Below are 26,726 nucleotides of genomic sequence, written 5' to 3' on the forward strand. Positions count from 1 at the left end.
TGCAGGATGGAGGCACCGAGGTCCTTCCTTAGAAGGTGCTCACCATGGAATGACTACTCTTCAATCAGAGAAGAGTTTGCACTGAGAAAATCAAAGGAAGCACCAAGGGACAGACTGTGGTAGGGAAGGGTGGAAAGGAAGGCAGAAAGTAGGGCAAAGAGGAATGCGGGGTTAGAGGTTTGGGGTGAAGAGTATGGAGTGCAAAGGGTACTAGAAACCCAAGAAGTTCATAGGCAGGAGGGTCTGAGCATGTCTGAGGCAGGCCTCTAGCGCTCACTTCCCAAACTTGCCAATTCTAGGTAGGAATTACTTGGAGAAGGCAGAAACAGACCCTGCAGTGCCAGCCTCCTATGGCGGAGTGATAGAAGGCTCCCTATAAGACCAGCAGTATCAGAGATGCTAACGTTGAGGAAGTTTCCTTACCTTCACTGCAATCAGAAAGCAACTGATGCACAGAACCCTTTCTCCCCTCTCTCCCCTCCCTATCGCCCCCAGTGCAGCTGAGCCTCAACCCTGCTTTCTTTCTGGGTGTTCACGCTGCCCAAAGAATCACCTATTATCTACTTGAATGTATTTTGATGGATTATGACCATGAAATAGCTTATTTGAAAACTGTACTACTCCTAAACACTAGCATGGGCAAATGGATATGATTCAAGACACATTCTACAAAGAAAAACATCAACAACTCTGAGTTAAGATTGTGAAAAACAAATGAGGATGGGTAATGTCTGTTCTGGGGAAATCTGTATCAGAGATAGACGACTACAGAAGGCAATTTTATTATGATGCAACTAAGGGTAAGAGTGGGTATGAATATCACTTGTTTTGTCACCTGTGGGTCTTATTGGACAAGCAGTTTGAGGATGAATCTCAGCTTTGGGCTACATGACCTTGGGCAAGTCTCATACTCTGGGACCAAGTAATCTACCAGGGCCCTTTGAGCAATGACATCCCATCACTAACTTACAAACCCCTCAAGGGCAGAACAATATTGTTCTATATTTCTGCATTCCCGTCACCTAGCGTGATGTCCATGGCATAGCAGAAAGGCTAAAAGCAGGACCCAGATGTAAGATGGACTTGCATTTGAATTCTCACTCTGCTACGTGACCTTAGGCAAGTTTCTTTAACCTTTCTATACCTCAATTTTCTCACCAGTAAGATAGGAGCCAAACTATCACCTGCCTCCCAGGGAAGATTAAATAAGAAAAAGCAAGTGAAGAGATTAGATGTTCAATCATAGGTACTCAGAAAGAGCTTTGAACCACAGAAAGAGCTTTGAACCACAGAAACTTTTATAGGCACGTTTAATTCCAGTAACAAAATCTCAGGGTTGGAATCCAACCCTCTCTCTAATATTTGGATCATTTCTCCCACATACCCAATAAGCAAGCAGTTGGCATTTCAAATTTTGCAGGTGGTTCTCCCTTGTGTGTGTTCCTTGATCTCTCTGGGACTACACCCAGAGCACTCTCCTTCTTTGCTTTAATCCTTTCTTATATATTTTTTTTATATTTTATTTTATTTATTTGACAGACAGAGATCACAAGTAGGCAGAGAAGCAGGCAGAGAGAGAGGAGGAAGCAGGCTCCCTGCTGAGCAGAGAGCCCGATGCGGGACTCGATCCCAGGACCCTGAGATCATGACCTGAGCCGAAGGCAGCGGCTTAACCCACCGAGCCACCCAGGCGCAAAAAGGGTTCATCTCTAGACCCATTATCATTCTGGTCACTTTTCTCTAACTAATCATTCCATGTGCAACCCAAAGCGCTCATCTTTTATTATGCAAAGCTGTCAGTTGGATCATACAATGTCCAGACTGGTTTAGTATGATTAAGGGGGCACAGTCACTGGAGCTAGTAAAAGACTGAATCTCTGCAGTTTGAAAAAATTACTCTCAAACCCTTTTTACATATTCTTTGGCAGGCAGGAGCTGACATAGTAAAACCTGTAATTCTCCATGTGAGGCTCCAGAAAAACTGATAGAAACAGGTGAGATTCATTTGTAGGACAGGAACTATGGACTTTAATATTAATACAGTCATTCAGAAGGGAAAGTCATTGAGCCTGAGAAATTCTGCCATCACTGCCCCTTCCTAGCTCACCTGACCGGACTGCTTATAAGGCATTGTTTTTAAGGAAGGGCCTTGGAGCCTCAAACATCACTATCCTATCCATACCACCAAGACCACTCCCCACCCTTCCTGCCTTACCTCCCCCTACTGCTCTGCCCAGAGTGAGCATCCAGTTAGACTCTCCCTTTCCTGTCCCCTGGCTGTTGCTTAGTTCTCTGCTTCCTGGCCTTCCCTGGGAACACCAACTCTATTTCCTCTGCCTGAGCTCCAAGAACCACTGCCATCCCACTCCAACCAAAAGGAACATTCCCTGCTTTGACTCTACTGGCCCATTGTTATTTTGCTTCTTTGGCTCTGAACCCGGACAGCCGTATGCCATTCATTCATCCTTCGGTGCATATGTCTTCTCTCAAGTGAGGGACCTAACTCCCAGCACAGGGCCTTGCATCCAGGAGGTGTACTAAAATAAAACATTTCATCAGTTTGTTCTTGTAAAAAACAGAGGGAGAAGATAAAGAGAGGAAGGCAAAACAAGATGATCTGCTGAGAGTATTCAAAAAACCATTACTCTAGCTAGGGAAAAAATGGAATGGAAACCGTATCTGTAAGAAAGATCAAGAATCTACCTACTCCTTCTTCTTCTCAGTACGAAGTCAGGTTATCTGGGCTGGGAAGTGGTCCCTCACATTCTGGGAACACACAGGAGTTAGGGGAAGATAAGAGACAGAAGTGGAGATAGGCTGATGTTGTCATGGGGTGCGCTGTTTGGCTCTTGCTTGGTGCTAACCCATTCTAAATAGGAAAAACAATAGCACTGAAAATTATTCCGCTAGTTATACAAAAGCAGGTGTGCCCCATCCACACTTTCTGCTGCTCCATGAACCCCTGTTCCAGTTTGATCCTTAGAGACTAATTTGCATTGCCTTTAAGCCCAGCAGGGAAGAGAAACTTGAGCACATCTGTTGGGATTGAATCAAGGGAGAGCAGCCACAAGGGTGATGTGCTAGGCCAATTCTGACCGCAGAGGTTTCAGTGGTATCTCTTTGTCACTCGTGTCTATCCTTGGTTTTCATCTTCTTGCTTTACTCTGCTTTGGGCCCTTAATGGGCAAAATATTCCTCCTTGGGCAAAAATCATGCGCAAAATTGGCTACGCGGCAAGCCGGCAGGCAGGCAGGCAGAGGCCGCCTCACTGTCCTGCCCTCTCCCTCAACCAGCTGGCATTCCTGTCTCTTTGCCTTCTGTCCCTCCCTCTCCTACTTCTTTCTCTTTCTCCTCCCATCCCAAGATGTCAGTTTCTCTGCTCTCCATCTTCAAATCTCTCTCCCTTCCTTCCTCTGTCCCAGTTGGCTATCTGTCTCCCTCCTTTCCCTGTTTTGGGCTATGTGCACATGCCAGTCTGTCTTTCTCCTCTCTATGGAAGCATGCATGTATGCTTCCTATCTCTCTCCCTGCTCTCCTTCTCTGTCTACCTGGTTCCTCTCTTGTGTGTCTTTTCTCTAGGCTACCTGGACTGGGAGCCAGAAGACTCCATTTCCAGTCCAGGCACTACATTAACGAGCTGCATGGTCGCGGCCACATTATTTCACATCTCTAGACCTCAAGTTCTTCCAGCATAGTGTAGGTTAGATTAGATGGTCTTTCAGGTCCCTGACAGCTCTGAGGTTTGATCACTGAATGAAACAGAACTTGGCAGACCCCCAAAGCAGTCACTATTTTCCAAACAGGAGAATCATGCTGGGGTCCCAACAGCACGAGCACCAGGGGGCGCCCAAGTCCCACTCAGAGGATGGGGCTGCTGAACCAAACCACACTAATGGAGGCCTCCCTTTCTACTAGGCCGCCAGGGTGCTGAGCCTTGTCCTGGTCTCTCATTCAGTCCACTGGGATAGGTAATATGATCATTCCAGAAGCACCAGAGGTGGAATCCATTGCCCAGTCCTGCAGCCAAGACTTGATAACAGGATTTATACACAGGCATCTGACCGCAGAGCCAGTGTTCCTAGGCAGAATCCTGTATTCCAGCCACGGACGCTTGCTCACTAGCTTTCCACTGAGGCTGCTGAGTCAACACCTCTGGACCCTGAATGTGCTCAAGAATCTTGAGCCCAGACCATACATATCAGTCGATTCTCTCCTCCCTCCAGACCCCAACTCTGACTTCTTGTGCCTCAGCCTACAACTGTTCCATCACTACTCTACCGCCCTGCATACTGATGGCACATTCTGCTTGAACTGTTCTTTATAGTTTCACATGTGGATGTCTTGTTCTAATGAACCAGGCATCTTGCCAGAGCATCACATAGTGCGGTTCCAGGCCCACGGCAGAAGACTGAGCTTTCTGAAGAACTGATGAGTGCCAGCAGACATCGTGAGCCCCAAGGCCGTGTCCCTGTATCCTCCACCTTGTCTGTAAATACCCGGGAGCCACGAGACGTTCCCATCAGCATCCCTGCAGGCAGACTACAACTACACATGAGCCATTACCACACAAGCCATGGGGGTAGGGTGTCAACGGTGTCCACCCCACAGATACAGGAACTGGAGGTCTTCTGATCATAATTCCAGCTCAAGTCAGCAAATATAAAGAGAATTCCAGCTTCATGGAAGATAGAGCCAAGAGTTAGGAGGTGCAGGGAGAAGCAGCAGCCATGGTTTCTACTTTTTAGGAGATAGAGAATCGATGAGATGAAACATGCAAAATAAAGATGATAAGTATATAATGTTTCCGGGAGTCGGGAGAGCCAAGTTCAAGTCTTTCACCCTAACTGTAGAGTGCCTCATGTCCAGAAGACCTCTGACGCACCAGCTCAGACACCTGCTGGGCACCAATGACTGACTAGGAATAAGCCAAGCACTGGAGACCCACCAGTGGATTTGGCAGCCCTTGCTTCTCCACACTCGCCTGTGCTCCTCTGGGCCAGTGTCACTGACACTGGGAGTGGGAGCCTGTCTGGAACAACGGGGGAATGAAGTTATGTTCCAGAAGTGAGAGTCACACATCCAGAACAGAACAATGGAATTACCATCCTAGGGATGAACCATCACATCTGAATCCATCACATCAACCTCATAACCTTCTACTTGCTTTTTCCTCAGTGCCAACACTATGATTGGTATGGTGGAGATGAATTGATAGCATCTCAATTCAGAAATACTCTCATTTTTAAATTAACATACAATGTGTTATTTGCCCCAGGGATACAGGTCTGTGATTCATCAGGCTTACACACTTCACAGCACTCACCATAGCACATACCCTCCTCAATGTTCACCACCCAGGAAATACTCTCATTTATAAGAGCATGACACAGAATGGCCCCAGCTGTAGCTTTTACTATTTTTTCTTCCTAGCTTCTGCTTCTGTGTGGATGTTGTGGTGGCCACAGAAAAGTCTGGATGTCACCTTCCTGCTGGGGAGGCCTTTTGCCCAACCCTCTCGCAGCCCCTCTGCCCTCTCTCCAGTGCCCACCTGGGGAAACAGCCACAGAACAAGTGGGAGGGCAAGGAGCACACCAAGGACACGGTACAACCTGCAGCCGGGTTCCCTCCATGAGTCACTCCATATTCCCTGAAATAGTCACAGGCCTGTGTGTGCCTCTGGAGGCTGGCACCTCACTCCGTCTCAATCACAGATGGACTCCGTGCTCCCTTCTGCCCCGGGATGATGTATTTATCTGGAGAGTTCCAGATGGCACGAGTAGGCAACTGATTCATTTCCTTGTCCATTCCTGGCAGGCCCCACAAGGGTTTGGGAGCCAGGACCAGCACATAAATGCCTTTATGTGCCCTGAGCCTCTCTCCTGAGGCTCAGGTGTTGCCTCTGATGACTCAGTCACTTGCCCCAGCCTGGGGCAGCAGGGGTGCCTGCAACAAAGCTGGGCAGCCCAAGACTTGGAAATGCTCCTGAAGGTCTGTGTACTCCCAGGACTGGTCGCCCAGTGAACCCCTTTCCAGAGGGTGTCACAGCCAGTGACAGGATACCCTGCTCTCCTTCCACCCTCCCTCTGTCTCAGGGTACCCCACACTGGGGCCCCTCCCAACAGCAGCTGCGAAGGGGACCACACTCCAAAGACATGTCCCGCTGGCTCTTGTATTCCCTGTGTATTTCAATACACTTTTTGATTACAACTGGCCGAGTCCACAGAGGGTAGAGGAGTGTGAAATGTTACTTTATATGTACAAACTGAAATTATGTGCTGGCCACAATAAGGTCTGACAGCTTGAGTGCCCCCACCCTTGCCTGTCACCCTTGCCTTCGGTCTCTGGCTCCTAACCAGCTCTCCATGCCCCAGAATACCCATACCAGAGCAAAGCTCCCAGGGGTCCCCAAAGAGACAGAGAAAGTATGAGGGGAAAAGTATGGGCTATTTCATTCAAAAGGGTATTCGTGGCAAGGCTTTCGTTTCATGGTTAAAACATAACCATTTCTTTATCATTCATGGTAAAGGGAAAAGCTATGACTGGTGTAATAATGCAAAAAGACAGATTAAGCCAGAAATAATCTCTAATCATTAAGAGCACATGTTTTCAATCTCGTTTGTCAAGTAAGACCTGGCCAAAGAATCCCCTGAAGGTCCTGTACCCCAACCACACCCCAGCTTCAGCAGACCACAAGCATCCTTGATGGAGAAGTGAGCTCATTGTGCGTGGTCCAACTCTGACAGTGCTCAAATACCACCACCCCCCCGCACCCCTACCCCGGACTCATCTAGAAAGCTCCTGCCCGAGTGAGGGTCATACTCTCCCACAAAGAAAACCAGACATGCAACTAGAAGGAAGTGCTCTGTCTCCCCTTCCCCACCCCAGAGAAGTCGCTGGCCCGTGGGAGGAGGGCTACTTAGGCAAGTCCAGAGGGTACGTGTGGGGTGGGGTGGGGGGCAGCTGGGGCTGAATGGCCCCCTTCCCCCAGGCAGCAGGGGTTCCCAAACCTGATCCCCCCAGGTCAGGGCCTTAGGGTAAGGGCCTCAGGCTGTCTGCCTGCCTGGGATGCATGCCCCGTTGGGGGGGGAGGCGGGGGAGGCATTACCTGCTGCACATCCTGCTGGAAGACGCAGAGCTGCAGCCGCTGGTGGAGCCGCACCTTGCGGTGCTGCCAGATGCTCTCGAGCCGCCGCTGGTGGTGCAGCACCTCATGTACCACGTCCAGCACCTGGTGTACTGCCTTGGAGTAGTTGGCTGTGGCCGTGAGGGACTCAGAGTTCCCAGGGCTCAGGGGCCGCTGCAGCACATCCAGCAGGGCTTTGCCATCCTGGCTGACCTGCAAGAGGGAGAAGTCAAATAGAGGGAAGCTAGGAGCCGGCAGGGGCCCAGGGCGTTGGGGAGGGTTGGCTGGCTGGGGGGCTCCCTTGCGGGAGATCCAGAATCCCAGGACACTGGAGGCATGCACCAGCCAGAGAGGCCCAGTGCTCAGCCTGCAGCCCGGGGAAGGGCAGAGCACCTGAATCCTGGGACAGGGGCTGCTCAGTCAGTGTCTTCCCCCACCCTTGCACTGGGCAGGGACTCCCTCTGCCTTGATCCTCAGTCCCCAGCACTCAGAACAGAGCCTGGGACATCGCATGTGGTACATCTTTTGACTGATTCACTGGGTAGGTCAAGTGGCAGAACTTCAGTTCAGAAATGAAGCAAAATGTAAGTTAATGCCATAAACCTCTCTCCCTCTTTCTTCTTCATCTCCTCGACCTAGCTCTGAACATCTTAATGTGTGACTGGAGGCAAGTTACTTAACTTCTCTGGGCCTCAGTTTCCTTGTCTGTAAAATAGGGATAGAAAGGGGACAACCTCGCGGAGTTGTGGTGAGGACTGAGCGAGTTAACACGGGGAGTGTTCAGAACAGGGCCCGGCAGGAGGACTGGCTCCTAATTCTGCTTTCACCATCAGCATCTTTAGCAGCACCATTTCTCTCTCCTGTCTTCCTGATTTCCTCCTCATTTTCTTTTATATTTACCCTTCTTTTGCTCTCCTTCTATACAACTTCTTTGATTTCTCCTGAGAGTGGTAATATCCCTGTCTTTCCAGAATATGCAGGGTTAAGGGAGGGATCCTAAGACTACAGACCCAATAGTCATGCTCATATGCTCCCCAACATCCACCCTCGGTGCTGAGACCTGTGGGGCTGACAGCCCCTGTTATTCCTTATTGGAATCTAGGTATAATAACAGGCACCCATATTTCTGGAAAGAGACATCATCTCATCAACACCTATGGCTCTCCAGTGCTGGCTGAGGACCCAGTAGACCATGCATCTTTTCAGTTTAAACCAGGGGTGACCAGGGATTTTAAGGCCCTAAATTGATTTGGTTAATGATTAAATCAAAGTCGGTTTGGAGTTGAAACGGTCTTTCCCTTCTAGCAAGGTGGGGAAGTAAGCGTGCTCCTACCTCCTGCCTTATAATGATGAATGAGGAGCTGTTTGCTTGGCTCCAGCCTCCCTCCACCCCACCCTCATGTCTGATGATAGCTTGCTGAGGGTTCGGCAACACACTGGCATCTGTTACCACCTGTTCATGGGGCAACAGAAACGGTGTGGGGCTAGGAGGGCAGGTGACTAAAAGGAATACTAGGCAGAGAGTACTGTAGCTGAGACAGGAGAGGAAGCCTGGCTGGAAACATACAGTTGGCTAGATGACCACCTCTACCCACATGCCAGCCTCCAGAAATGCACTGCCAGGGGAGGCGAAGAGCAAGGGCCTCATCAGTGATACAAAGGTAACACCCTCCAGAGATGTGAGTAAGACAAATAGCCTGTGGCCAAACCCAGGAGAGCTCTACTCAGGGAACTCTGAGCAGATGAGCTCTTTGGCACCGTGCTATGTCCAGGTCCAGGGTGGTTAAAGATGAAGGCCAAGTCCTAAAATCCAAGTCAACAGAGCTCTAGCTCTCTGCCTCAGTCTGCCAGTGCAGGGACAGGGAGGCAGGGGACAGCCCACTGACCTCTGACGTGGGCTTGGAGGGAGTGTCTGTGTCCCCCAGTGCTGGGGCCTGAGAAAACTCAGGGAGAAATATTGTGTCACTCTCTGACACAAACACCTCCCTGCCAAGTGTGAAACATGTAAGCCTGATATGAATCTCACTTGTACGCTCTATGTTCATATCCTACGAGGAATAAATTTAGAAATTCTTGACCCATGGGCATTCTTGACCCACAGTTCTTTTCTAAGAGAAAGCCTTGGGCCATTTGGATCAAAGCTGATGAGATCAGATCTGGCCCACAAGTCCTCCCCATTGCCTCCTCTAAAAACACGATACCATTTTTTTTTTCAGCCCTAATTACTGTCAGGCATGGGGCCATGGACATTACATGGGCACTATCTTTGTAACTCTTCCAACTATAGGCAAGTGTTATCACCCTTATTTCACAGAAGAATGTGAGGTTTAGAGTACCTAGGTAACTTGCCTGAAGTCACTGCAAAAAAGCAGGGGATTAAAAGTCAAACTTCCGCTTTGACTGTGGCAAAAACCTTTGCTCTAACCCAGAAGCCCTTGGTTCTTTGACTTCAGCATGTGTGCATCAGATTTCCCCAGGGTAACATTAACTAAAATATAGGTTCCAGGTCCTACTTCTTCACATTCTGACGCAGTCTGAGGCAGAGCACAGGAACAAGTCTGAGGCAGGTGGTCCCAGAAACCACTTGGGGAAACACAGCTCCAACTCTCTTTACCATATGGGCCAGATGTGAATTCACTTTCCCCTCCTCATTCAGCTTCCTTAATTAGCCCATCTCTTTATGGCCCTCAGCCTCTCCCCCAGAATTCACACCAGTTAGTCAACTCACTCACTTGTGTATGTCCACAAAGATACACCCATATGCCCCCTTCCTTTTCCTTGGAAAGCAAAAGACCCCCCACACCCTGCACTTGAACCATGCACCCAGACTTAGATTTTTCAGTGAAATAGTCTTTTAACTTGTCCTTTGCTTCCCTGGAAGCTTCTCACTCCTGCAAACACTTCTCTCCACCCCATGGTGAGTTCTCCTCTGTACTTTCTGGTAAGAAAATGGGTATTTGTTGACAAGCCTCTTCATTAAAGAGGTGGCAGGCCTGGTGTGTATACACCCGCCCACCAGCCAGAAAGCACCCTGAGGAGCACAGCCTTGCTTCCTCATATTTGTGTCCCAGGGTAGAGAGTCTGATCTTCACGCATAGGGTGAGAGAGGTGTATGTGCATGCACATGCACACACAGGCCCATGTGCTGCAGGTGGAGCCCACTGAAGGCTGCATTGTCTCTGCTTCCTGGCTGGAGATCTCATTACTCATAGCTCAAGGATCTTAAAGATGTCTCAAAGGGGAGAGAGATGACGTCTTTCTTCTTTGTCCTACCCAGGCTATTACACAAGGTACAGGTCAGCGCTCTTGTCGCTAACCCACATCCACACACCCCACGACCCCCGCGTGTCCTGCAAGGTCCTCACCTCTGTGTAGGCCTGGGTCACCTGCTCATACAAGGACTGGTGGTGGTGGATGGCCAGCTCCAGGTCCTGCATCTCGGAGGGCAGGCCCCCCTCACTGCACATCTTGCACCAGGCGTCCACTCCTGACAGGAACTGGAAGGACATAGCAGCTGCGTCAGTGCGGGAGCACTGGGGTAGGCGATGGACCTTGGGAAGAAGCATCAGGACCTCTGGGAGCCTCAGAGGCCAATGCAGAGGGTGGAGCCTTTCTCTTTAATTCTACAAACATCAACCCCACGAAAGAAGCCAGACACGGCACCTTTGTAGAAAATGTGGTTTCCACAAACAAGAATGACTTTTGTGAAACCGTTGGGGTGCCAGCCACCTGTGTGTTCAACAGGCTGTACCCACACACTGACTACAATGTGTGCGGACAGCTCGCTCTCTTACATGTACACCTCAGAGTTTCTCGTCCTGTGCACACTCACAGGCACACGGGAGAGGCTGCATGCCAGGTAAAATGGGATGCTTCTCCATGTGGACAATGGGTTGTGAAGAGGAACAGAGAGCATCCTACAAAGCCATCAGGTACCCCAAGGAACTTGCAGAGGCCACTCCCACAGGGGATGGAGATGAATGCTCCCTGAGCTTCCCACTGTTGGGTCAGTATGCTTCAGGCTGCGGGAGGGGAGGAGCAGCTGAGGGGGACAGACAGCGCCATGACAATGGCGGCACTGGTTCTTGGGATGTGATAGAGAGATACAGATCTCGACAGAAAGCAAATTATTTAAAAATTAAAATTAACAACTGTGGAACACCCTGGGTCTCCATGCACAAAAGGTGAGCTAACTGAAATCACTCAGATTTATTGGGTGGAAAAACACACCTCTAAAATGCAGATAATTCTTCACCCAACAGTCTGGAATGGTTCTGTCTGTGATTCCTTTTGCCTGGGTGCACAGCTCCATTTAAATTAATTGCCTAAATACCTTTTTATCTCGTTGCCCAGAACAGCCCATATGAGGACAATAAAGAGCTGCCTAAATGAACGGATAATAGCCTTGAAAAAATAGCCTCAAATCTGTTGTCTGGTGTGTGTTTGTTTTTTCTCCCCAAGCTAAAAGGAAGCATGGTTTATGATTTTCCCTGGAGGATTGGTACTACCTGAGGAAATTGCATTAAAAAATAGATACAAATAAAATTGCCTCTGATCCAAAGCAGTCTAAGCCAGGCAACATCAGCTAGACACTGACTCCGCCCATCACTCCCGGGTCAGGCATCGAGCTTTCCGCAACCCCTGGAGTTCCAGTCCAGTGTCTGTCAGCTCACAGGCCCTGGCCTGGTGGCTGTCCTGGGGAGTTTTTCATTTTAGATGTTCTTATCCCATTAGGCCAGCTCTTAACAGTTCTGGAAGCGTGCTGGGTGCCATCCAGCCTCAGACTGCATATGCTTGCTAACATCTCAGCCATCTCAGCAGCTTCTTTGCTCCTCCAACAACCATTTCATGGAGGAACCTGAAAGCAACTTGACATTCGTCTGTCGACCATGCCAGAAGCACCTCTCCAAGGCCCTTTGGATTTCTCTGTAATACTCTAAAAGGGTATTCTAAGAATCCTACAGCAGACCACACAAAATGGTCAGCTCAAGGAGAGAAAGGCAGGGATACAGGAAGGGAAGCACTGAGTCTCCCTTGCCAATCTCGACAAACTTTGAACAAAATGTGCAAGTGGTAGGGTTGAAGAGAGAGCTGGAGATTTGACATGAATGCTCTCCTGGGCCTGGGCATGAACTAGTCATTATCAGTCATTACCACCATGATCCTTAAAAAAAGAGAAAAAAGGTCTAGATTCCTTTCAATGTGTGGGGCTGCCCCTGAATTATGACACAAGCATTTCAGTCCTTGGGAAGGTCTCAGGATTTCTCCCTGACACACAGGTGAGGGAAATATAAACATACCAGGATAATATGTTGCATAATACAGTAGTAATGTCTAGCATTTAAAAAGCACAATAAGCACCTTACATGTTCCACCTCTAATTCTTATATTAGCGCTGTGAGATTTATGATTATCTTGCATTAGAGATGAGAAAACAAGCCAAAAATGGTGAGGTGATTTGCCCGAGTTAATGCTTGGAAGCTACATGTGCCTGGCCATAGAGCTTAGACTCTTTCAATTACCCCATGCCGCCTTCTGTGTTGGGTGGGCCCAATGCAGGGAGAGATTTAAGGTATTACCTCATCTAGGCCTCTCCACCATCTGTACCCTACCCAAATGTCATACAAAGAAAGGAATTTAGAGGTTAAAACCACAAGCTTTAATGTTAGACACATCTCAGGTGAAATCCCAGCTGTTCATGGATTGTGTGATTTTTTACAGTGGTGTATTAGTAAATGCTTAAACACCAGCGTGTGTGTGTGTGTGTGTGTGTGTGTGTGTGTGTGTGTGAACACACAGAACATAAGTAATACTAAAATGTAGTAAAGTAACCAAGAGTGACGAGTTTTGAGTCTCTTTTACCTTTGTTTTTAATATATTTACTGTAAATTTATACAATTTAGTTTTAAGTAATGGCTATGTTTAATAACCGGTTCACAAATTTCCAGAACATTTGACATTTGGCTCCCCGTAGGCTGCTTAGAGCCAGCTCCAACACACTGCCGGTTCCTGGGCAGGTCATTAATCTCTCTGAGCTGCCATGCTCTTCTCTGTGAAATGGGAGAGTAATGCCACTGACCAATGCAAGTAAGTAAATAGAAACAAATACTTATTATTTTTATCCACTGTGTAATTATTACATTATCACTATCCATAGCAATGCTTCATGTAAGATTAATTTCCCCCTGCTCTCAGCACTCAATGATCAGTATCTAGATTCACCCCTTCTGTGTACGCTCTGGGAATGTGGTCAGCACACATGCACACATTCACACACACAACCATAAACTACCAAACAGAATGTAAACAGCTCTAAGTCCCTTCTTGTTGGGATGTTAAGCAAAGCCACCTGGAGTGACCAATGTGTCCTTGTGAGGAAGGTGGTAGAACACAGGTTACCGCTGCAATGACTCAGCAGGGTCTTGATTGTTTCCGGGAGAGAGGAGGGCTCTCTACACAGACAGCGCTTGTGCTCCCACCCTTCCAACCAACAGCCCCCACAGCCTCTCCCTTGGCCTCACCTGCTCAGCCTTCTGGTGGAACACTGCAGACATGGCGAGGATGGTGCTGCGTTCATCCAAGGCAGCCGCGAAGCTCTTCCACTCCTGGTCCAGCTGGGTGGAAATCTGCTTGATTTGCTGCGATGCATAATGACCGGCCTCAGAGAGGCGGGAAGCCACGGACATGATGCGGTTGATGTTGACATAGGCGTTCTGGGAAGCAGAGGAGGGGGAGCACTTAGTGGGGCGAGCTAGAACGACACCCACTGAGCACTTTTGGGGGTGGGTGAGTATTTGGGGAAGGAAGCTACTCAGAACAGAAAGTCCAGCCATCAGTCAAGATTTAAATGAAGACAGCAAATGAAGAGGGCATATTGGAAGAACATTCTTCCAATAATAATTATTATTGGGTAGGTATGCTATGTTATGTGCTCGTATGTACTAGATCCTTTTAAATTTTACATCCTGGGCACCTGGGGTGGCCCAATTGGTTAAGCATCCAACTCTTGATTTTGGCTCAGGTCATGATCTCAGAGGGTCCCAAGATCAAGCCCTACAATGGGCTCCACACTCCACGGGAGTCAGCTTCAGATTCTCTCTCCCTCTCCCTCTGTTCTTCCCCTGCCTCTATCTCTCTTTCTAAAATATATAAATAAATCTTTTAAGAAAAAAACAAACAAAAAAGAATATTCTTCCATGCTAAAAATCCACATCTGAAAATAATGATGTACTGTATGTTGGCTAATGGAATTCAAATTAAATTTAAAAACAAACCAAAATGGTGGAACCCTTTCTTATCCTTACTAGACTTTGAGATATTTCCCTACCTAACTCCAACAAGGCATCTGTGGGTTATCCCCAAAAAGCATCTGTAAGGCTCTCCTGGCCCTGCTGACTTCTCTCATCATGTGTTTTGTTTACAATCATTCCCATCTTTGATTGCCAATTAAAAATTCATGACCATGTGTGCTATTTCCTACCAGGCCAACAGAAAACCCTCCAGGAAGGAACAAGGCAAAAGAAAACCCCCACAAACATAAGATAGTAGCGAGCATGATCATTTTTAACTGCTACCTCCTATTAATTGTCTGAAGTGTCAAAACAATCAAGTAATATTGTGGCATCCACAGGGAGATTTTCTGAATCACACAATGTCTGCCTGAAGAAGGACTAGGGCGGTGAGTTGCTTGTGCACCTTTGTTCTTTGTTGCAAATCTTCTCCACTGACAAGAAATATTCTTCAGCAATGGTGTTTTCTCCTGGTTCTATTATGAGCTCAGGAGTAGTTCATTAATATCAGGTAAATGAAGGTTCTTTATTTTCCTTCCCCTCCTCCTTCATGTTCCCTATTCATCTTAACTGTCCCTGTCCTCAAGCCCTCCATCCCAAACCTGAGCCAAGTTGATAAGGTCTCTGTTCATTTAAAAGGTCTCTGTAGAAGTTTAAAAGGTTAAGTGTAGTGCTCAAACACAAATTCATTCTGATGTCTAATGATCCCCATGTGTAATCTCTTTCTTTAGTCTGGCCTAAGACCTTTCTGATGCAGTACATTTCCTTAACAGAACTAGAATATTACTCTTGTTATTTGAAATAACTATCCTTCAAAGATTGAGGAATCATTATCAGCCTTGTTTTCTGTGTTAGGACACAGATTCTACTTAAAATTAAGCTCTATTTATAGAACTGACAGAAAAACCAACTCTGTACTTGGAAAAAAAAAAAGAGAGAGAGAGAAAAAAAGTACCAATTTTAATAGTTTTGTCTTCTAAGGGAATGACATTTGGATTCCCCCAAATTTCCTGCTTGTGTACTTGTCTTAGTTTGGGTAGCCTCCAAAGCAGACCTTGAGACAAGAATTTGGGTTGGATGACTTATTTGGAAGTGACTGTAGAAAGCAAGGTGAGGGAGAGGGCAAGTCAAAGAAAAAAAGGAAAGAAAATGAATAAAGGATGTATTTATTAATGGATTAGTTCTACAAGCAATTAGAGTTATCCCTCCTGAAATCTTTTTAAGCAGCTGTGTAGAACAAGTTCAGGCTGTCTCACTGGGAGGTGAGGTATATCTGGGGAATTTATGCACCAAGTCTGATTGCTCATGGTTGAGGGTTCTTTGGAGTAACTCCATTTCCAGCCTGACCTACACACAGGCCAAGCACATCTCCCAGGTCAGAGTGACCATGGGCAGAAAAATACAGGAAGCTATCAGTTTCTATGGGAGCCACCTGCCTTTGACCTTCAGGGCTGGCTGAGGAGATGCAGGTATGACATTGACAGTGTGTCATAGAGTTATCCTTCCAAACTGGATTCAAATCCTGAAAACCTTCTTCCCCACCCCAATGTATCCAGATTTATCTAGTGTTATTGGGTTTTCCTGTCCTGGGAAAGTCTTTGTGTGCTTTGGCCAGATGGAAAGCAAGGAAACTAATTAAGAGCTGGGCACTAGCTTCTCCCAGGGTCCGTCCTGGACATCCTATGGATGCCTGGCCCATTGTCATCACTGCCTCTTTACATTCACTCCCCACAGAGAACAGAGGGAGGCACACTTCTGCTCACTTTTAGGAAGAACCTTCTAGCTCTTAGAGATGTCTAACTGTGGCTGCCTCTGGAGGCTGTTAACACTTTGTCACTCATTCAAATATTTATGGAGAGTTGGCCAGGCTCCGTGATGGGGGCTGTGGGAGATCAAAGAGGAATGAGGCAGGATTTCTGCCCTCAGGGGCTCACAGCTGAGACAAGAGAAGTCCTCAAATAACTGCAATTTAGAGCAAAATGAAGTAAGTGTTTCTACAGAGGCGGAGGCAGCTCGCTGCCTCGCTGCGGGGGTGCAGAGGAAGGGGCTCAGAACCACCAGCGGTGATGTTGGGAAGGGACTTCCTGCACAGAAGGGGGTGGTTAGGCTGGCCCTCCTCCAAGGCCCCCTTCAACCCTGAAGCCTGTGATCACAAATGAAAGCGAAAAACAAACAAACAAACAAAAGACCACAGCTTACATTTCACATTCTAGAGACTAGCACAGTAAATGCCTTTTTGTTTCCTTATCAGTGGGCAGAGAAATGTCTTACTAAAACTAACAAATGATTATGCTTCACAAAAGAAGTAGAGGGAGTAGTCCTCACAATAGAGGGATAAATAGAATGTTGACTCGTGAATTTGCTCATTCTTCTTCCCTATAGCCTCCTTTCAAAATACCAAAATACTGCAGGCAAGTCATGTGGCCCAGGTTCATCATCATCACCTTCTTCATCTTCCTTCGGCCTAGAATCTTAGACACATGCATAGCTAGATTCTAAACAGCAGCCAAAAACCAAAAGAAAGGAGAGGAATGGTAGAGAAGGTCTCCAATGACTTAAAAGGAAAGAACAAGGTTAAAGAGCTGGGTTAAGAGCGAATAAACAGGGGTGCTTAGTCATTATGCATAAATGACATGTCATGGCCTTTGATCAACCCATCCCTGTGGTTCTTCTGTGTCACTGTTTAGGCATCCATTAAGGAGCATTTGGAGTCATGTTTGTCCTGGAGATGTGGCCAACAGGAATAGATATTTTCATTCTTTACGACCTCTCCATTCCCTACCAGGTGCCTCCTCCACGCCCTCCAATCTGGCCCTGCTATGCTTCCTTGTCAGCCTAAAATGCCTTTCCATCTGCAGAGCTGTCCATCAGTCAGGGGCATCAAAGTCACTTCACCAGGAGCTGGGACACAAGAGTTATTCTGGTCCAGCTTTAACACTCACCTAAGATGTCACCTGCCTCCCCTATGCCTCAGATTCTTTATCCTTAAAAGGACAGTCTTGGACTAAGTAATCTTAGACATTCTATTTGAATAAGCAGGATCAGTTTCAGAAGGAATGTAGAAAGAACTTAGGAAGTCACAGTTTTCTTCTATCTTTCTTATTTATTTATTTATTTAAGAGAAAGAGAGGGAGTGGCAGAGGGGCAGAGTGAGGGAGAAAGAATCCTAAGCAGGTTCCATGCCTATCACAGAACCAGACATGGGGCTCTATCTTACAACCCCGAGATCGCAACTTGACCCTAAACCTAGAGCAGGAGGCCCAACCGACTGAGCCACCCTGCTGCCCCTCTTCTGTCTTATCTTCAGTGCTGAATAAGGGAATACTGACTAAATCTTTTCTCCTCCCCAAGCCCTCTTCTATGGAGAAGGAAAGGCATAAACTGAAGAAACAAGGGTAACTCAAGGATTTCAAGTGTCCATGTGCAACAGGGAAGTTTTAAACCAAAAAGCAACATGGTCTGATTTATTTATTTATTTATTTATTTATTTATTTATTTAATGCTTTTAAAAGACTGCTCTGGGGGTTCCCAGGTGGCTCATGCGGTTAAGTGTCTGCTCAGGTCATGATCCTGGGGTCCTGGGATTGAGTCCTGCATCGGGCTCCCTGCTCAGTGAGGAGTCTGCTTATCCCTCTCCCTGCTGCTATATTTGTGCTCTCTCTCTCTCTCTCTGTTAAATAAATAAATACAATCTTTAAAAATAAAAATATAAAAGACTTCTGTGCGCTCAAGGTTCAGCAAGGAGAGGTCTGCAAAGGGTGAGACAGAGACTAGCACTGCCTACAGCCTTGGCTGTCCACATGTCTCAGCCCTTCTTCCTGGTTCTGCTCTCTGGCCTGTCATGTGTGGGCCACAGCAGCAGCTGGGCTCCTTGCCGAGTTCTTCAGCCTCCGGGGGACCAAGGACTTGCTGCTCCCATCCCTGTCTCCTAATGAGCCCCTTCCCCTGAGCCAAGCTTCCTAGACTAACCAGTATCTTATTTAACTGGTCAGAACTGAGTAATGTTACTAATAATTCTGGCTTCGTGAGTATTTTCTTAAGCCCTTACCTCAAAACTGCTTAATTAATTTAAATCCTGCACATATATGCAGTGCAATTAATGTCATCAGTATTCACGTTATCGTGTAGCCCAAGATGTAAACAGGATCTACTCAGCGAAATGCAATGCACGTGGAGCACCAAGTAGGGCATGACCCACCCCGTCCTACCTGCTGCCCTGTCAAGGCCTCTCCCTCCCACTGTCACTTTGGTCACAAATGGAAAATATAACTAAATTGCGGCAAAAATCTCGCTAACTCAAAAGCCCTCTATACTTACATCCTGCCTCCTTTTGTGGCCTAAATCCTGTTTCCCTGTTTCATTCCTGCAGTCATTAATTGGATGTCACAGGATGGATGGCCCTTCTCCCAAGGCCTTGCCCCTGCCGTGAATAACTGAAATCAGCGAAGCAAGCGGTCACCCTCCTGGAATAACCAGTTGGCAGAATCCTGACGAAAGTTTTCGGTCCTGCCAAAATGTTCTCACTTTGAACCTGGTTCCTGGCTGCCCTCACTGGCTACAAAACAGGCAAAGTTGCCTGCAAGATAATCATAACTCTCCATTTAAAAACCCAGCTAAACTTTCTCCCTAAATGAAGTTTCTTTCGCAGTACACTCTGAAAGAGATATTGGTTCTTCTAGAAATAATCATTTGATAAAAGCTATCATTTTGGTAATCTTAAACCCTGGGCCAGGGGTTGATGGCAAGGGCAGATTGTTGTGTATTACTGGAATCCCACTGACTTCACTCTTAAAAGGAGGGATGAATTTTACACTTTGGTCATAAGTCCCCATGTCGAAACAGAAACTCTCTCCCATGGGTTACATGAGATGACATAAAGCATCTAGTCTGCTGTCTGACGTAGAACTGGTAACTCAAAGAATGACATCTCTTTTCTCTCATCCAGTTCTAGAAGGCTGGTATGAACTCACCATATTAAGTGTGAACCAAATCCAAGTATTAGTAAAAAGCATAACAAATAGGAAAATCTATCAACTATTCCAACAAGAGGCAGATACTTCAACAACCCCAAGTCCCATTGTATTTCACAGAGAACATGCCACAGTGTCCCCTCCTGACCCTGGGGAGGAGTCTCTTTCCACATGAGCCTGCCTTGTGTGTCCAGCGCTATAGCAGGCAAAGCTGCTCTCATCGCTTGCTGGGACACTGCCCTGCACACCCTACCACCTCTGCTGTCAGGGACCCTTTCCCTAGGGTTCAAGGGTCCAGGCCTGAATTGTCCACAGGTCTTTCTTTCACCTAGAGAGATCAGAGATTCAGAACCAGCAAGCAACTCACTCTGTGAGCCATGCCCTTGTGACACACACAGTGTCCTTTCATACCTTAAGGTGGAAAAGCAGTGTCTTTGTCTCTTGGGATAGCCTTCTTAGGGCATCTCCACTACTTTGGCATACCCAGAGTACAGAAGCAGGCATGCCTTGTCCTCACAGAAGGCAACAGATGCTTGACCTCATTACTGACCCTGTTGTCAAAGGTGACAGAAGCTTCCTCCCCAGGCTAGGCCTGCGGCCCTTCACTTTGTCATCCAGGGGCAACGCTTCTCATGTTCAGAGGCAGAGGGGAACAAATGAAGAGCAGTCTCATCTCTGAGAGGAGTGAGCTCTGCACATAGGGTTCTCAATTGCATTCCAGTGAATAGGCTGCAGCTTTTAAATTATTATTAGGAAAATAGAAGTTGTGATCCCTTAAGATCAACACAGGAGGTGAGGCACAACGGCCACATAGGGGCCACCTTCCTGGAAGGGGCTCAGTCCAGACACGTCCTGGAGGCCTTGACTCTCCAAATCCAAAAGTCAAGGGAGGGAAGCCGGGCAAACACCCAGCCAAGGGCCAAGGTACTCAGCATAATCACTTGGGTCAAATGCAAAACAAATGTTAAATCAAAATGCTAAACACAAAATATATAAATAGTAGGGCCTCAGCTGAGAATGTACACATTACTAACATTATGTACACTAGGGAAGAACACCCAAATGTTACTAGTTACTGAATGCTTACTTTGCACAGATAGGCATGGTGGTAGGAACTTCTCTAGGCTCTTTTTGTCATCTCAGTTCTTTTATGTATAGAGAAATGTTTAAAAAAAATTGGGGGATGTACATGTTTTTTGTAATTGGGGGAAAATGTTCTAAAACTATACAGAAGAAATATATAGTATCTCATCGCCCAGCTCTTCTTTTACCACTGATGTTATTACATCAAAGCATCAGCTATCTATGGGTGTTGGAACAAAGAGGAATTTATATCCAACCTTTTATCTTTATCAAACTCATTCTTTCTATTGAGACACAAAGGTTGTTTCTAGTTGTGGGCTTTTTTCCTCTACAAATAATAGTAGGGATTGTAGAATATTTTTAATTTTAATAGATTCGGTATTTTAAATATTTTTTAGTTTCATGAATTATTTTAATGTATCTTTAATGAGTCTGGTCAGGTTGCTTTCCATGAAAGCTGTATTTACTAGCTGTATTTACTCCTCCATCTCTTTTTACCTTAATAAAGCTTGTTTTTTTTTTTTTAAAGTATGGCACAATTTATAACCAGTGAAATAGGTAAGTTTTAATGAACAAATACTGCTTTAATAAGAAAAAGAATATAAACATACTTCATTTGAAGTTTTTAGAAGCCAAAATCATAGAACAGTCTGATTTTGGAGTTAGAGAAAAACAACAACAACAACAATAAACCGAGACATTTCTTGAATCTACCCAGGAGGCGTCTGAAACTTGGTAAAGTCAATTAGGGGGTATGTTCCAAGTCACTGAAAGAGAGGCTGATGGGGAGAGGACCCTGGGCTCCTGATTCTTGGTCTGCATGACCCCTCTGTTTATAGCTATCTTTTTCTCATGCCCTGCAGCTTATATTAATTTAAGTTTTTGTTTTGTCACACTCAAAGAGAGCCATAAGAAAAATACTTGGAGATCTGCCCACACAGCTTTCAGAGGCTTCGTGAGTAGCGTTCAGTATCAGTAAGAAGACAGATCGTGCCAGAGAAATGGAAAAAGCTGAGCCTCACCTCCTCTTTCCAGCTTAATGACACCATATGTATTGCTTCCATCTTTGCTCATATCAAACCCACTTTGGGTCCTGATGCTGTTAAAGCATCAGTTTATGATTAATTAGTTTAACATTACCATGTAAACCTGCTGATCCCACCTCGAAACATATGGCCACTGGGATAGTAACATCTGGAATAAGAACTGTCCATGCTTGAAACTCTACTACAATGGCTCAGAGATGTGACGGGCTCTAAATGAAACCTCCAACTTCTGCCTCCCACAAGCCACAGGGTGCCCTCAAGGGGGCCAAATAGGGCAGTTGATGAATGACTATCTGGTCAGGTCTGACCAGACAGTAGGTCAAACCATGTGGAAGCCATCTGTCACTGTCAGGTGGAGAGAGGAAAGAAGTTAGAGCAGCCCTGGAGCTCAGCAAAGATAACATTGGCCTGTGAATCCCTCTGTCCCTCTTCCCTGGCTTGCTGTAGCAATGTTTCCTCCAGCAATTACTTTACAAACCATTAAGCAGTCATGAAAACAAGTGCCTGGCCATATGTCCAAGGGCCAAGGAGACCCAGGAGCAGATTTCAGTCAAAGAGAAACCAGTCTCCCTCTCCTTTCTCAGCCCCAAGTGAAACTTCCTCAGAGGGGTGAGTGTTTTTGTAGGAGGCAGCATTATGGGATTCACATGCTAGGGAGGAATGGGTATGGCTGGAATCAGATCTGGGATACCACTGGGTAAAAGTGGCTGGGATCAATGTAGCTCTTCTGGATTAGAATATAGTAATTTCAGGCTGCCTTTAAGATTGAAATCAGAGAGGGGTGTCTGGTGGCTCAGTGGGTTAAAGCCTCTGCCTTCGGCTCAGGTCATGATCCTGGGGTCCTGGGTTCGAGCCCCGTGGGCTCTCTGCTCCGCAGGGAGCCTGCTTCTCCCTCTCTCTCTGCCTGCCTCTCTGCCTACTTGTGATCTCTGTCTGTCAAATAAATAAATAAATAAAATCTTAAAAAAAAAAACCAAACATTGAAATCAGAGGCTATAACACTTCATGGAAATATACTTACCAGTATTTTCTCCCCCAGATCTTTCTTGAGTACGCCTGGCTATTCAGAGCTCAATTTGTGCATTGGCACAACCTGGGAGCTGGTTAAAAATGCAGAATCTCAAGCTCCTTCCCAACTTTCTGATGAGAATCTGCATTTTAATGAGGCTGTCCCAAGTGATATGTATGCACATAAAAGTTTGAGAAGCTCTGTAGACAAGAGCTCTGAGAACAAGGAGAACTGTTTCTTCTAGCACTCCTGACCCTAACGATAGTACTTGAACATTTGCCAAGCACAACATTCTGCCAAACGTTTTGCTTAAAATGCAAGATCACATCTCATCCTTATAACACCCCTGGCAAAGGTACTATCATTATCTCCCCCATTTACAAACACAGTGGTAAGGCTCTAAGAAATTGAAACAACTTGCCCATGGTCATATAACCAGGCAGGAAACCAAGAGCAACAGTTAGCACCTCGTGCCCATGCTCTTTCCACCATGCTGTCCTACTTTGCCATAGGTGTGAAAGCAGCTGGGCTGACCAAGGCTGTCCCTAAAGGGAGAGAGGAGATGATGAAGAGAGTTTCTCCCAAAGATTCAAAGACTTGCATCTCAGAGAAGCAGGGCTCCTGGAAAGAGAACTCAATAAAAATTTTCACATCTCTGGAGTCTCCCCTGTGGGGCTCTTGACTTGTCCATGACTTCCAAGAGTAGCTCAACTTTAAAATGGGCAGGAGTCTCTTGTCCTCTCCCTCCCTGGAGCAATAATCTGCACTTGAAAACCCAAGGCCAGTCACCCTGAAGAACAGGTCCCTGTCTCTGCAGAATCTCTGGAAAGCTCAGGATTAAGGCCACTCTTTGTTCCTTTAATTGATGTCTTGCTTTATTGCTGGAGTTTATATCTACTGTGTTATTCAACTATTCATTCAACAGTGCAAGACACTGTGCAAACAGGAAATAAAACAAAATTCCTATGCACATGGAGCTTACATTTCAGAAGAGTCAGAGCTTACATTTCATTAATAACTATTTCTTAATAGTTATTGATAAATTAATAACTATTTACTATATCTTTCTTATTTCAATTCTGTATAAATTATAGCTGAGAAAAGTGTAGTATGTGATGGGTCTGGGAAGTCAAGGTAGGCTGACCCTTGAAGTCAGAGGTGAGAGCTGAGCTCATCCCTGAATGAAGTGAGAGAGTGAACACGTGGCTGTGGGCAGGAAGAAGCTCCAAGGCAGAGGGGACAGTGGGGGCAAAGACCACAAGGCAAGAATGCCTTTGGCAGGTTCAAGACATGGCAAGAAGCCCAGGGTGACTGGAGCATATGAGCAGGGGGTAGAGGCCAGGATTTGAGAGGTAACTGGGGACCAGACCATGTAGAGCCTTGTAAGCCATGGTGGAGGACATCAGCTTGTATCCTAAGAAGGATGGGAAGACATTTAAGCACTTTTGAGTAGAGGATTGACACAATATGATGTATCTTACTCTTGGCAGGAACATCAGGTAGTTGTATCAAGAATGGATGGTAAGAGAACAAAGGTAGAAGCATGGAGACTAGGCAGGAGCAACAGCAATAACCCAGGCAGGACTGATGGCAGCCTGGGCCAGGGTGGTGGCCATGGAGGTGGTGACAAGTGACCAGATTCTGGATAAATGTTGAGGGTAGAGCCAAAAGAACTTACTGATGGAAAGCTTTTCGCTCTTGCTCATTTGTGGGCCTCCAGCTGTGTCAGGCACTCCAACCTCTGCTTTTTTTTAATGTTCCCTTCCCATATGCCTACCTGGTCCTGACCTCTCAGTTCTCAAACTCGCCTGCATGTCCTTGATCAATCTCTGTCCCTTTTCTGGTACTCCTGACTGGCTACCACCCATGCCCGAGGATGGCATATGCAATGTTACTGCTGCACATTATTATCAATATTTTATATTTGTGTCATGGTTTACAGTTTAAGCCTGCTGCTGCCCCTCAGAACAATTTGTTACTTAAACTGTAACCCCTGGAGGATTTTACTAGTTGCCAAGCACATTTAGATATGGCCTTAAGAAATACACATACTGACAACAGGTCTTTGGGGAGAAGGACGATGTACGACTGTGAAGCTGGGCCGCTGGGGATGCCCGACTGGCTCAGGGTCCGCCCCTTCACCGAAGCGGGGCAGCGGGGAACGCCTGGTCAGCTCAGGGTTGAAAGAAAACCGCCTGCTTCCCTTTTTTGTTGTCGCTCCTTTCTCTTCCCAGAAGGGCCCGTTGTTAGTTAGATGAGTCCTATGAATGTTCTTGGTTAACTATAAACCTTACCCTCCTCCTTGCTTGTCTGCAAGACCGGATTAACGTTTGACCTTCATCAATCCTTCTATTGGCTATTGTTTCTATCTAATAAAAGTGAGACTGTGGAGTTGCTTGTGGCAGCCGTCCTTTTCGACTGTTATCCACTGCTCCCAATCTCTCGCAGCTGACTTGTTTGTGCCTAATTCTTCTCTTGTCGCCGACTGGAAGCGGCATAAGCCCCTCTGTGTACATTATCTCATCTGACGTGCTAGGTTTCATAGACCATTTGATGCTTTTCATTTGACTCCAGGAGACCTCAAAGAAGAGGCATGAGTCAGCTTTGGCTGAATTTCAGACAAATAACTCCTTGGCAGCTGCAGACCCGTCAGAGAGCAGGCAGTGGCTGCATGTGAAAATTTATATTTATAAGAGTGTGTGGGTAAACTGAGTCACAAGGCTCAAGGCATGCACACCACGAGGGCCCAGCAAATAACGCAAGGGCAAGGAACATGCTGACAGAAGGCCCCAGAGAGCAGTGGACTGAAGCCAGAAAAGAGGTGCCAGGGCTGTGGACAGAGAATCAGGAGTGAGGAGGAACAGGGAAGCCTGGGGCCTGGAGGGGGTATATGATTAAGAGAGAAGGTTGAACCAGGCCTGTGCCAGCCACAAGTCAGAAACTGGAGCGGTCAATCAGGCCCTGCGGATCAGCTCAGAGCAGGCTTTCAGAAGGGACCCAGTTGGCGGGCATGGCGTGGGAAGAGCCAGCATTGTGTATCAGGAAAGGCCGAGAAAGCCTCAGCTGCAGGCAGCCAAGGAGCTTCCCTAGGTTTTTCGTTGAACTGAAGCCAATCCCCCAAATGTAGCTGATTTGAGACCGGTGGGCAAAGGCAAATGGGGCATCTAGAACGGTGGGTGGGAGCTAGGAGCAGCGAGTAAGGACAGCTACTCCTTTTCTCGGGATTCTCCTGACTTTGAAAGGAAATCCGCACCTCCAGTTCCAGAAACTCATCATCCAGTAGTTTTCGAGTTTGACCCCTGCCTATTGTCAGTTGCTTTTTCTCTTCACCCAGAGCCAGTAATTCTCAATCTGGGTCCCAACCTTGTACCTATTTCCTGGGCTCCACCCTAGCACAGTTAAATCTAAATCTAGGATGGTGGGGCCCAGATGGGGCAGCTAGGGTGAGGACTGCCACCTTAGCCACATGCATCGGTTGCCCCGGGGCCCCCCTCCAGACCATCTTCCTCTTGCCTTAGGACAAGTTTAATGCCAACAATGGTGCCAAGAGCAAGGATTCATAAATGGATACTGAGCAGATCAGAAAATAAAATCTAATCCTCCTACTGAGTTGGAAAAAAAGCAAAATTCCACCCACATGGCTGTTTGTGGAGATATAAACACTGCATCCTCTTCAACTTGATTTGTAAGACTAGGTCTGGCTAGTGATATGTGCAATATTTTACAAGTAGATGTTTCCTCAGAAGGCCTGCCTTAGGAATCCCAGTGTTGACAGCAAACACAGGATCACATTCACTCTCATCAGGGAGGGACACATTTTAGTTGCCTTACTTCCATCTTTAGGATTAGAACCTCAGAAAAAAAACATACTCAAGGGGCTCCTGGGTGGCTCAGTTGGTTAAGCGGCTGCCTTTGGCTCGGGTCATGATTCCAAGGTCCTGGGATCAAGCCCCGTATCAGGCTCCCTGCTCAGCAGAGAGCCTGCTTCTCTCTCTCCCCGTCTCCCTGCCACTCTGCTTACTTGTGCTCTCTCTCTAGCTCTCTGTCAAATAAACAAATTAAAAAAAAAAAAAAAGATGCTCGAGGTCAGGTGGAATGTGAAAGATCATCCAGTCCATTAATTTCTGAAATTTAATGTACATCACCTGGGGACTTTGTAAGCAGCCTTGCTCCCGGCCCACTTGTGATGGAACCCATTGCTGTCAG

At 46.7% G+C, this 26,726-nt stretch overlaps 1 protein-coding gene across 22 annotated transcripts in view; it reads right to left on the reverse strand.

The window, feature by feature from the left end:
- The window catches only part of KALRN (kalirin RhoGEF kinase), a 661,720-nt gene that overhangs the window by 364,430 nt on the left and 270,564 nt on the right, over positions 1-26,726 (reverse strand). For all 22 annotated transcript variants that reach the window (XM_044252163.1, XM_044252164.1, XM_044252161.1 and 19 more), the window contains 3 exons: positions 13,645-13,836; positions 10,489-10,620; positions 7,106-7,336 (listed from right to left, as the gene is read on the reverse strand). In XM_044252163.1, coding sequence (XP_044108098.1) covers positions 7,106-7,336; positions 10,489-10,620; positions 13,645-13,836 — 555 coding nt within the window. The remainder of the gene's footprint in view (positions 1-7,105; positions 7,337-10,488; positions 10,621-13,644; positions 13,837-26,726) is intronic.

The sequence above is a fragment of the Neovison vison genome, chromosome 6 (genome assembly GCF_020171115.1).
Source record: "Neovison vison isolate M4711 chromosome 6, ASM_NN_V1, whole genome shotgun sequence".
In the NCBI taxonomy this organism is placed as follows: Eukaryota; Metazoa; Chordata; class Mammalia; order Carnivora; family Mustelidae; genus Neogale; species Neogale vison.